The sequence below is a fragment of the Sciurus vulgaris genome (assembly GCF_902686455.1).
Source record: "Sciurus vulgaris genome assembly, chromosome: 15".
NCBI classification, from domain to species: Eukaryota; Metazoa; Chordata; class Mammalia; order Rodentia; family Sciuridae; genus Sciurus; species Sciurus vulgaris.
In genome coordinates, this window is record NC_136476.1 from 52210355 (window position 1) to 52222405 (window position 12051).

The 12051-nt window shown below is 50.6% G+C and overlaps 1 protein-coding gene across 4 annotated transcripts; it reads left to right on the plus strand.

Annotated features, from left to right (window-relative positions):
* Positions 1-225: 225 nt before the first annotated feature.
* Positions 226-10458, plus strand: DNAJB5 (DnaJ heat shock protein family (Hsp40) member B5; the record flags this gene model as incomplete). 4 transcript variants are annotated; one of them, XM_079112375.1, is made up of 5 exons in its annotated part: positions 264-373; positions 1017-1143; positions 3640-3884; positions 6658-7259; positions 7460-10458. In XM_079112375.1, 3 exons carry the CDS (start codon positions 3674-3676, stop codon positions 7691-7693), a joined length of 1047 nt encoding a protein of 348 aa, XP_078968501.1. In that variant the 3' UTR covers positions 7694-10458. The 4 variants fall into 4 exon arrangements, with proteins under 4 accessions (XP_078968499.1, XP_078968501.1, XP_078968500.1 ...); XM_079112374.1 differs by lacking the exon at positions 1017-1143 and adding an exon at positions 1200-1344; XM_079112373.1 differs by lacking the exon at positions 1017-1143 and having other exon boundaries at positions 226-373.
* Positions 10459-12051: the final 1593 nt, after the last annotated feature.

The following is a 12051-nucleotide window of genomic DNA, read 5'->3' on the forward strand; positions in this document are numbered from 1 at the left end:
TCCTTTTCACCAATGACAGGACGAGATGACGAAGAGGTGTGGTTGATTGATCCCAGAGGGCACCAATCAGACCCACACCAATCACTGTCCGGAATGTGTGCGCGTGTGGCCGGGTGACAGGGGCGGAGAAGGGGTGGCTAACACTGAGCCGCTCGTTGAAAGCTGCCCAATCACAGCAGAGGTTTAGCTGAGTGACGGGCAGACGGCGCAATCGACGATACGGAGGCGGAGCCGTGGGGGCGGGCTCCCGGTCCCGCTGTCTGCGGCCGGCGGGCAGGCGACTCCTGTCCCGAGTGGAGGCGGCGGAACCGGAGCCGGGGGAGGGGGCAGCGGCTGTGTGACGGACCGCGGAGGCACCCGCAGCTCCTCACCGGTGAGGGCGCTGATCCAGGACTCAGGGGTCCCGGGAGTGGGGTGTCACGGAGACAGGGGTCTTGGTGTCGGGGGGTTGGGACACAGAGGGCCCATTGGCTCTTCTGTGGGGGTGCAGAGACTGGGAACTCGGGGTCTGCACGGTGCTCGGCGTCCGCACCCTAGGCTTGGTTCTCCCGCCAGCCAGCTTCTGAGCCGGGAGAGTCGGGTCGGGTCGGGACGAATTGGGTTCTATCGGGCAGAGGCGTTTCTGAGCAGGCCAGCCAGCCAGCGCGGGTGACATCACCGACCCCCTCCTCCGCCCGTCAGAACCCCCTCCCCTCCTCTCCCCGCAGCGCCTTTTGTCCTGACCAGGCTCTGCTCTGCCCCGCCCCTCCCCGCCCATCTGCGGGGGAGGAGACTCCCCGTCAGTGACTTCATTGAGTAGGTTCTTGGGTATTGGACTTGGGTCCTCCCCAGATAGGAGCTCGCTGCCTCTCAGACCCTCACTATCACACCTGTCACAGGTACATACACTACCACTCACAAGCACACGTTGCCACTGCCAGCCTCACTGTCACACTGCCATACAGCCATTCACAATCAGCCAGACACTGCTGCACCTGACAGCAGGTAGCCAGTGGACCCTCGGCCTTCACTCTCAGCACCTGGGGATCAGGTCCAGCTCCTGCAGCACCAGACAGGCCTTGCTGGGCAAGGGCCTTTGAGAATCCGAGGAGGTGGCTTCCAGAGCTGCAGCATTCCAAGCAGGCTCCGGTGGAGCAATCAGAGGTGAGGGGCTTGGCTGGGCATGTTTAAGCGCACAGTGCTCTCCTGCCCACCCCCAGCAGCACCCCCACTACAGGCTCGAGGAGCTTTCCGGAGCTTCCCACACTTCTGGGGAGAAGACTTCTTAGCCAGCTTGATGTTTAAAATTCAGCTGGAGCCCTTAAAACTTCGAGCGTGGACGCTGAATGGGTTTGTAAAGTTTCGGTAAGTCCCTCCTGAGAAGGGCGCTCATACCCACACCAAGTCAAATTCTCCACGTCAGCCATACCCCTCCATCCCCTCTTTGCTTCCTCATCTCATCCTCAATTACATGTAAGAACCCCCTTCTCTCTCACCTGTGAATGAATTGCACCCCTATCATTCATATCCTCTCTCAAATCCTTTTCACAAACACCTCCTCCAACACAACTCTCTACAGTTTTTGCTCTCCACCCCTCATAACCCATTGTCCATCTGTCATTTCCATTTGTCATCTATTATCCCCCCTCCATCAAGACCTATTACCTCAACAGGCCCTCTTGCCATTTCTCCCCATTTTTCATTCCTGCCTCTACATTAAATCCTCCTCATTCTTCTCCATCAAAGGCAATGCCATACCATGGGGCTTCTTTGTCATTGTACCATGCGGCTTGTGGGTAGGGGGAGTGAGGGAGGGTAGAAAGGAGAAGGAGGAGAAAGAGGCAGGTTCTGAGAGAGTTTGCCCTGTGTCTGTGGAGGCAAGAGAATTATGAGTCTGTGAGAGATAGCAGGTGGGTGCCCGAGAGGACACTGGCCGGGTGAAAAGGTAATGCAGGGACAGCAAAAGGAGTGGGTGGACTGGAGAGCTGTTCTGACTTGCCTTCTGCCTAGTAGCTGCTATAGTTTTCTGGGGCACCCTGTTGATGTTCTGGGGTTCCTTCCCAATCCCGGAGGAAAGGTGTGGGCTGAGGTAGAGATGGCAGACCACCCCACCCCCACCCCGCTCCCTCTCAGACGGCTTTTACTGCTGCTTCTGAAAATGGCCACCCTCCCCCAGATGCTCTTTCTTCTCTGCCTCCCCCAACACCAGTCTCCCCCACAGACGTGACATGCTGGTGTGGGGAAATGGGGGAGCGTCTTTATGGTGCCTTCTCTTCATCAGAGTGAAGTGACTCCAAGCACCGTGAGTCAATCCAGCCACCTTCAGTAGGCTTTGTGGGGGCAAGAGCTAAGGTCATTGTCCCTTCCTACCTGGGGCTTTGGAGGCCTCCCCCTTACCAAGTCACAGTTCTCACTCCTGCCAGGCACCCTGTATACTTCACTGCTTTGAAGCAGTCAGAAAAGCAGGTCTCAGCTATGGCTGCCAGCCCAGGACATTGCTAGAAAGACTCTGGTTCTCCTGGCTTTGGCACGGGGTCAGCCATGTTTCGGAAGGACAAGAGAATGGCTTCTGATCCTTCCCCCAGATAACTGTAGATATAGAAAAGCACCTTCCCTTCATATCCTACATAGATGCATGGATGGGGGAGGGGAGATTCAAGTAGAAGAATAAGAGCCCTGTGTTTCTTCTTCATGTAACAGATGACCCTGCACCCCACATAAAATGGTTTATCAGGAGAGTGTGGGTCTAGTATGGGGCCAGATTCTAAACTACAAGGGGAGGTGAGAAGGAGGGACTTTCAGGGAATGCCCAACTGTCTCCTAGCTGCTAGGGTTTAAAAAGGCCCTATCCTCAGACACTTCTATTCACAAACACTGGTGTTCAGGCAGCACAGACAAGTCTTTACACACAGCTTTGTGTATAGACACTGGGAAATGAGTAAAGGCAACTGCTGCCCTCACTGGGGGAAGGACATTGCCACCCCCTGCTAAGGAGGGTGTTGGAAACGGCAGTTTCCTAAGACTGTGAGTCACCCTGTGATCTGACTCACACATGAGACTTAGCATAGGCTGGGGGACGGGTAGGGAGACCTGGGGTCTTCAGTGGCAGAGAATACTCCACAGACACCCATACCCTGACTCAGCCTGGCTGTCCAGGACAGCTGGCCGAAGACCTAGGCCTGTTCCCAGTCCTGTGCCACTGCCCCAGCTGCCCTCAGCCTGGGCACTGTGCCTGAGGTGTGGCGTAGGAGACCACGATGCTCAGGTGACCTCACCCAGTGCACTGACCTTCGCCAGCTTCTGTGTGTGGTCTGTCAGTCCACGGTGCCACCTCACTCAGAAGGACCTCGGGGGTCCTCAGTCTAGCCCAAGGGCCTGGGCCTCAGCTGAGCCTTAAGAAGTGGGCCATAACCTTCAGCTTCCTGTTGGGAAAATCCAGGAGCTGAGGAAGGACTCATGGAATCTAGGATGTCAGAACTGAAAGAGATCATCTAGCCTAAACCTTTCATTTTACAGATGGGGAGACAGAGGCCCACAGAACAGGCATGACCTACTACTGAAGGTCACACAGGGAGTCATTTAGGAATTGCAGGATCATTGAGAACAGGGCTGAGGAGTGGAGAATAAAGGCACCAAGGATTGGCCCTGGGTTTCTTTCAGAAATAAGGAGACCAGTGCCGGTCCAGTGGCTGTAATGGGAAAAGATTATTACAAGATTCTTGGGATCCCATCTGGGGCCAACGAGGATGAGATCAAGAAAGCCTATAGGAAGATGGCCTTGAAGTACCACCCAGACAAGAACAAAGAACCCAATGCTGAGGAGAAGTTTAAGGAGATTGCAGAAGCCTATGATGTGCTGAGTGACCCTAAGAAACGGAGCCTCTATGACCAGTACGGGGAGGAAGGTAAGAGGGCTGCACTGCAGCCCAACAGGGACCCCTGTGTTTGAGTGAATTGGCTCTAATAGCAGAGAACTGAGCAGGGATGAAGGTGGCAAGTATTCCTAATACTGACACCCAAGGGAGAGAGGAGACCACTCACTACCTAGTCTCAGCTTACTGCCTCTCTCTACCCTACTCTAGTTCAGGCCTTAGAGAGGTCTGAAGCAGGAGCCAGAGGCCTTCCCCCTCCCTCTTTCCTTCTCAGCCTTATTAGTCCTGCCTGAAGTCCCTGCTGCTTCATTGGCTGATGAGAATGGTGAGGGAAAGGGTGCCTGTGGCTCTCTGAGGACAGAGCATTTACATTCATCAGCATAAAAGTCTGGCCCTTAAACAGCCTGGGGATTAACCACCAGAGCCCTGAGTAGACATGGTTGTCCCCTTCCCTTCCCCCACCCCAGCCCACTTTAGGCCAGGAGAACAGAAATGGAGCTTCACCTCCCAGAGGAAGTGGCAGGGATCCAAGGGTGGAAGGGGAACTGCTACTGGCATCTCACCCCCTCCCAGGGGCAGCTGGTGGCCAAGCACAGGGCGGGAGGCAGGAAAGGCCCAAATAAAGGCTCTGAGAGGGTGGCCCCTCCCAGCACATCCCACGAGCATGATGTAGCTGCTAATTCTGGGCCTGCCCCTCAGGGCTGCCTGCCACCCGCCAGCCACAGGCACCTGTCAGGCTATATTAAGAGACATTGTCACAGCTGAGGACTCTCCTTCCTGGGAGGAACTATCATTCTTCCCCACCTTTCTTTCACATTCTCCTCCTCTTCACCCTCCCCACCCTATCCTCAAAATGAAATGGGCTAATGGTATGTACTGTACCTGATACAAAGCAGGAACTCAAAGGAATGTTCTTTTTTTCTTTTTCCATTCTCCTTGCTTTGTGTTCCATTCCTCTCTACCCTTACCCTCTTGTGTGCCCCAGTCCTCCCAACCCCCTCTTCTCATTCTCCATGCTTCTACTTCCCTCTATCTTTTCTGCTCGCCTCCTAGATTTACAAACTCCCAAATTCACTATCTCCTGAAGTCCCCAGCTTTCTCCCCAGCATTCCCATCCCTCCGGGGTGGAGGGATGGGAATGGTAGGGATAGGAAAGAGGGAAGCTGTGCAGACACCATGCCACCATGTGACCTGTCTCGGAATTGCATGCATTCCTCCACTCAGCCTCACCTTTGTTTAGGAAGCAGGTGGGAGTTGGGAGAGCTACCCTGAACTTCACCCCACTACCGCCACCAGCATGCCCAAGCCTAAGTGCAGGGTAATGCTCAGAATCAGCCCAGACACCAGGTTCTGGTGCAGATTTTCATCCCAAGGACCCCTAAGGCTGCACCAGGGCCTGGGAAAGGAGAGGCAGCCTTGGAAATGTTGACTGTATTTTTGTCCACTCTGCCCCCTCCGCAAGAGCCAGCCAGAACAATTGTGCACACAGACTCTATGTGCAGCTCTGGGTTGGGACAAGTTGTTCCTAGCTTGAAAAGGGAGTGGTGGTGGTAAAGGAGGAATCCCACAGGAAGAATTACCCCCTCCTGTTGTCATCAGTTCAACCTCCCTCTCTCACTGAGCTCTGCCAAGCTTTTTGAACTTGCTTGATAGCCCCTCAATAGGAGGAAAGAATAGATCCTAAATCTTGACAGAGAAGTGAAGGGGTGGCTACTACAAGTACCTGAACTGCCTACCACCTGGCCCCTCTAATGAAACCCGAATCTATCCTTGTGGTCCCAGGAAATGAGGCTAATTTAGGCTCAGGCCTCCATGACCAATTGAAATTCTAGATAAAAGACTTCAAAGAGAAGGAACCCTTCCTCTAGCTTGGGCCCCACCCCAGAGTCTACATATTCTGGATGAGCTCTCAATGTTAATCCCCTCCACACAGCTCCCAGGACCTCCATAACCATCACCACCACACCCACGAAGGTGCCATCCAGGACTCTGAACCCTAGATAGGACATGATTCACGAGAGAGCACTTGGGGTCACAGCCTGCAAGATGCCAGCCATTCATGCATGGTGGTTGGTCTACATTAGGTGTGGGGTCTAGGGCTTGATGTTGCATAACTCCAGGAGCTTCATTCCCATTGTAGTCTGTGTCTGCACTGTGTGAATGACACTCCCTGGAGCTATGCAACACTGTGAGCAGGGTTTGAGAGTAAAATATTTGAAAACTTGTAAAAAAATCATTCCTGTGTTTTTGAGCCTTTCTAATTTCCCATTTGGCATGAGTCAAGGAAAGAGGAAGCATTACTAGAAGCAGAATAAAATGGGTTTCCTCCTAGATTGTCTCCCCAACTCATCTGGGGCAGGTCACTTATTAACCCCTAAGTGGTCAAATCCTGTCTGATTGCCTCTTGCTGTTGTCTTTGGAGATAAGCAGGGGTCTGGGAGTCAGGTATGACTTGTAATGTGACACCAGACCAGCCACTCAAGGCTTTGTGAGACATCTCTGGGCATGAGTACATGGAAAAGGTGACAGAACTGAAAGTCCATCCTCTAAGTCCCCTAGTTCTGACTTTTTCATCTAATGGGTAATCCAGCCTCTTCGAACCTCAAGATGTACATTATTCTTAAATACATAATTAAGAGTGGAAATTAATCTCGCCAGAAGTTTTTCTTACTGTTAGCCTGATCCTCTCTGGAGTTAAAGGTTGCTTCTTTCTCTAGGCCCAAGAACTGGGAGTTGAGGGCAGAGGGAAGTGACTGGTGTGGGGCCAAGATGGGCCACAATGCCCCTAACTTCTCCTCCCCTCTAGGCCTGAAGACCGGCAGTGGTACGTCAGGTGGCTCCAGTGGCTCCTTTCACTACACCTTTCATGGGGACCCCCATGCCACCTTTGCCTCCTTCTTTGGTGGCTCCAACCCCTTCGATATCTTCTTTGCCAGCAGCCGCTCCACTCGGCCCTTTAGTGGCTTTGATCCAGATGACATGGATGTGGATGAAGATGAGGACCCATTTGGTGCCTTTGGTCGTTTTGGCTTCAATGGGCTTAGTAGGGGTCCAAGGAGAGCCCCAGAACCACTATACCCCCGGCGCAAGGTGCAGGACCCACCTGTGGTACATGAGCTGCGGGTGTCCCTGGAAGAGATCTATCATGGCTCCACCAAACGCATGAAGATCACTAGACGGCGCCTCAACCCTGATGGGCGAACTGTACGCACAGAGGACAAAATCCTGCACATCGTCATCAAGCGTGGCTGGAAGGAAGGCACCAAGATCACCTTCCCCAAAGAGGGTGATGCCACTCCTGACAACATCCCTGCTGACATTGTCTTCGTACTCAAAGACAAGCCCCATGCACATTTCCGCCGAGATGGCACCAATGTGCTCTACAGTGCCCTGATCAGCCTCAAGGAGGTGGGACCTGCTCAGGTTTTGTGTGTGTGTGTGTGTGAGTGAGTGTGTGTGTGTGTGCGTGTACATGTGTTGTGTGGGTGACAGAAAACATTCCCTACCTTCCTGGCACGTGGCACCTTCTTCCCCCATTTCAGTCTTTCTCCTCCCTTCCCATGAACTTTGCCCCACCTTTTCCTCATTCTCTGCTTTGTTTTCCCCAGGCACTGTGTGGCTGCACCGTGAACATTCCCACCATTGATGGCCGAGTGATCCCTTTGCCCTGTAATGATGTCATCAAGCCAGGCACCGTGAAGAGACTCCGTGGGGAAGGCCTTCCCTTCCCCAAGGTGCCCACTCAGCGGGGAGACCTCATTGTGGAATTCAAAGTTCGCTTCCCAGACAGATTAACACCACAGACACGACAGATCCTGAAGCAGCACCTACCCTGTTCCTAGGCTCTGCCCCAGCTAGTTCAGAGTCTACCACAGCAATACCCCACACTCACCCCACCCGATGTGCACCCAGCTTGATGTCCACTGGACACTGGCAACTTTTTCTAAAATGCAAAAAAAAACCACTGGTTTTCAGGAAAATGTTCCTATTCCTGACCCCTTTCAGAGCTGGGCTGCTTTGGGGGAGTGGGAGGGAGGTGGGGAGAGCTAGCCCAGGCCAGGGGTCAATTTTCATGTCACTAGCTTTGAATCCAGTTCCCACTTCAGTGGCTGGAGAGTGACTTGAGTGCTACTTGAAGATGTAGATTCCTTATCCATGCCTGTAAATAGCATGTCCTCTTTCCCCTCTTGGCCTTGCTAATCCTTTTCCTCTCCCTTCCCTTTGGTTTCCTCCTGCTGGGGGAGGAAGAGGATAGAAAGGATACTGCTTTCATTCCCCCACTCCCAGGTCCATAGTGTCCAAGGTTATCACACACATATTCATGCACATGAAGCCCTTGAGCATCTGTGCCTCTCCAGGAGATAGAGAGGGCAGGAGATAGGAAGGGACAGTCTGCAAACCATGAATAGGGCCATTGAGCACAAGACACTTTTCATTTGGGACAGGGAGGTGAACCAGCCCTCAGCAGCCTCCTGACAGCTACTCAGGCTACACTTCACAGAGCTGGAAGTTCTGTCCTCACAGCTGCTTTGAGGAGTGTTCAAGGGCAGAGGGAAAGAAGAAGAGGGGTCTAAGGTATGAAGCTAAGAGGTGGTGCAGGGCCCATCTCCCAGCCTTCATCAGGAAGGGAAAGAGCTTGGGGGTCAGGTGGCAGCTATTTCCCACCAAGAGATTCAGGGTCACATGTTTCTCCCCACACCTCTGAACTCAGGGCCTAGCCACCCCAAACTTCCAAATCCCACTTTTATGATATGTGAAACTACTTATTTCTTATCCTTCTTGGAGGCTGTGTGGGGAATTTCCAGCCCTTTTATGCCTATGTGACCCCACCCCACTCCCACAGTTGTATAAAAATCAAATAGTGAAGGAGCTGGGAGAAGACTGCTTTAGCCAGTCCTGGGGTGGGGTCTTTAGGTTTTCTCACTTTGACAAGCCCCTGAATGTTTTTATAGTAGTTTTTTTTTGTATTTTTTTGTAATGACAGTATTATGGAAAAAAATAAAATATTTTAAAAATATGGCCTCTGAGCAGGAACAACTAACCTGAGATGGGGACAGGTGTGCAGTGCTACTGTCAACCTCCCTTCAGGGTCCAGGCCACCTCTGAGAAGCCCAAGCAGGCCCTTGATAAAAGCTGAGGATTATTCCTTCCTTTCTCTAAACTCAGACTCTTCGGATTTCTAAAACAGGTACCCAAACATAAGAAAGATAGAAGATACCACTCAGGTATTAGAAGAATCAGACCATTTGGGAAGAAAAAATAAATCCCTGGTCATAAGAAACAGGGACCATCCTCTTTGGAAAATATATTAACATGATATTGAATAGATTTTCTTCTCTTGTCTAAAATTTCTGTGAATTTGAGGAATTTTCTTCCTAGGAGGGGATGGAGGAGAACTTTGTAGCTGACCAAAAGAGAGACATCTCCAGAGACCAAGATCAGGCAAGAGAAAGGGTAGCTAGATTCCTGGAATCCTTGGCCAGAGCTGGCAGAGCCTGGGTTGGGGACATGGGCCCCGTGGGAGGCACTGATCATAGTTGCTGATCCTTGCATCTCACAATTTTCTAGTGATATCTGTTCTGGTATCTGACCTGCTGATTCCTGCTGAGACAACTCTGGCTCTCAAAACCTGAGTGACCTTTATGATGATGTCCCTGTCCTTTCCCTTGGGTCTGGGTAGGAAGGACCCCTGGGGCTGCAGAATGCCCATCCACAGGAGCTGTCTAGGCCTGGATTTCCTCCTATGGCTGTCCTTCCTCCAAGTGTGATGCCTGCATCCCCAGAATCAGACCCAGGACAGTTATGTTCTCCTGAGCTCAGTGTCCCCAGTGTCATGAAGGCAGTGCTGTCTGAAGCTGAGCCTGGCCCTGCACAGCAGTGGACACTGACTTGGCTTTACTGTGGCCTTGCTGCCTCACCTTTCATCCCAGGACAGAGTCACTGAAAAAGGCTCCTCATCCTTTTATATGAACTATTTTTGCCAGAGGATGTTCCTCATAGTGCAGAAGAAAACCAAGGGCTCTTGCTCACAAGGGTGTCTCCTAATCCACTGGCCTGAGCAGGGACACCCCAATCCTGCATCCCCTACTTCATGCTCTCCTGCTCTGTGGCTCCTAGGGTAGTCCTCTTTATTCAAGGCTCCATTCTTGTCCTGGTTCTTTATGAAAGCCTGAAGTTTTGGAATCTGGGTCCACTAAGCCAGACTTCTCCCTCTGACCTTCATGGAAACACAGGACCTGGGGAATTTTCATGTCTTCATGGAGCACACACTGGGAATGGGATTAGGAGACCCTAGAAATCAGGTTATCTGAAGTAAGGGGCACTCAATGGGAATGCCTTGAGGCCAGCTCTACAGCTCTACCTGCAAATTGAACTTAGAGGCTGTGTGGGATTTACTGGTCCTTTAATATTTGTGTAACCCCACATACACACACATATACACAGAGCTGTAGAGAAGTCAAGATAGTAAAGAAGATGTGGCAGGGGAATGGGCTTACTCTTTAAAACCCTTTATTAAGTTTTCTCACACAAGTTCCTGAATATTTTAGATTTTTTTGTGTGTGTAATTTTGTAATGACAGAACTATAAAAATCATTTGTTCATTTTGGATGACAATAATATTCTTTTTAAGGCACAGCCATTCTGGATTTTGAACCACTGGCACTCTTGGGGAGGGGCATTTTTTGGTCGCTGGAGTCCTTTGACCTCTCAGTTTACTAGACACATCCAGCTCACTGTCTCCAGGACATCTTCCAATTATGGCTTAGGAACCTTGGAAATCTCCTTGGACTTCATTTCTCCCTTGCATCTTTGTCCCTTGAAAGAATTCCTAAGTCTCCATGTCCTTCTCCTAAAGAGGAAACTCTGAAAAGATGTGGTGAACCCCTTCAGACCCTCTCCTCTCTGACCTCCACCTGTGGGCACTGCTCCTCCATGACTGCAGTCTGCTGGGATGCAACTCCACTCTCATCTCTTGGGTCATGTCATGCTATTGTTTGACTTGGGTGACTCTGGACTGTCTCTCTTATCCCCAACAAAGTTTAACCATGATACCAGTATCATGAACCAAAAAATTTGTCTTCTCTTTTCCTTGAACTGAGCGTTCTCTGTGAACCCATGACCAGTACCTCAGGGCCCTCTGGACTTTCTTGCTCACAGCTGAGGGGACAGGGAAAGGACTATGCCAGGGTGCGGAATGAGTTTTTTACGGTGTTAATCTCCCAACCTACCTAAGACTTTCTTTCAAGGAACTAAACAACCTCAGTTTATCTATGCTTAAAACATGGGTGGCTGAGAAAGAAAGCTAGACTGGGGAAGGGGCCATGAGAGGATTTCTATAAATTTAACTGTTTTTTGGATTCAAAGACCTTGAAAGCTAAGCTCTATCTCTTCCACACTAAAAACCATAACATCTGGACTTTTAGTATGTGTGTAATTCCTGAGTCAAGGAAGAAAAACTTCCAATAGACATGCAGAGAGTGTTCCTGATTCACTGAGGGTACTGAAAATCTAGTTTCCAAGCAGCTGTAGGACTTATCAGGAAGGGACAGCATATGGTTGTCAGCAAACCATGAACAATATATATCTATAAGGACCTACTCTGATAGATTTGCTCATCTTCTTGCCCAAGTAAACCTTCGGGATATTTTCCAGTTACTTCTGGTCTAGGTTCTCTCCTGAACACATTAATGTCATTTCATGATCCATTACTTGAGTGACAAGTAATTTTTTATTTTTTTGGTCTCTTCTTAAGAATCAGTCCCTAAAACCTGGGTAACTTCCTGCATGCCTTTGGGGCCCCTTTTCTATCTATGCCTCAGACTCTTCCCTGAATCATTCCCTATCTGAAACTTTATTAGGCCCTTCACATGGAAGCTTCTTGAAGTATCCAATCAAATCTTTCTTCTATCCTCACTGCTTTAACCTATAAATACCTAGAGCATGTTTATAGGATCTAAGCTTGTTCCTTAGCTGAGATGTGTCTATTTAGGTATCCTGAGGCTCCATCAGTGCCAGAGGCTCCTGTATCTTGCAGGCCCAAAACCACTAATGTTATATGAAGCTGTTTCAAAGGTGACGCTCTAGTTGATTCCAAAAATTATTGCTTGTAGGAAATTGTCTAGGAAGAATGGAAAACTGCACATAGACCTGGGAGACCAGGTTATACTTATAAGTTGGGATCTGGGAATGTTTGCCTAGC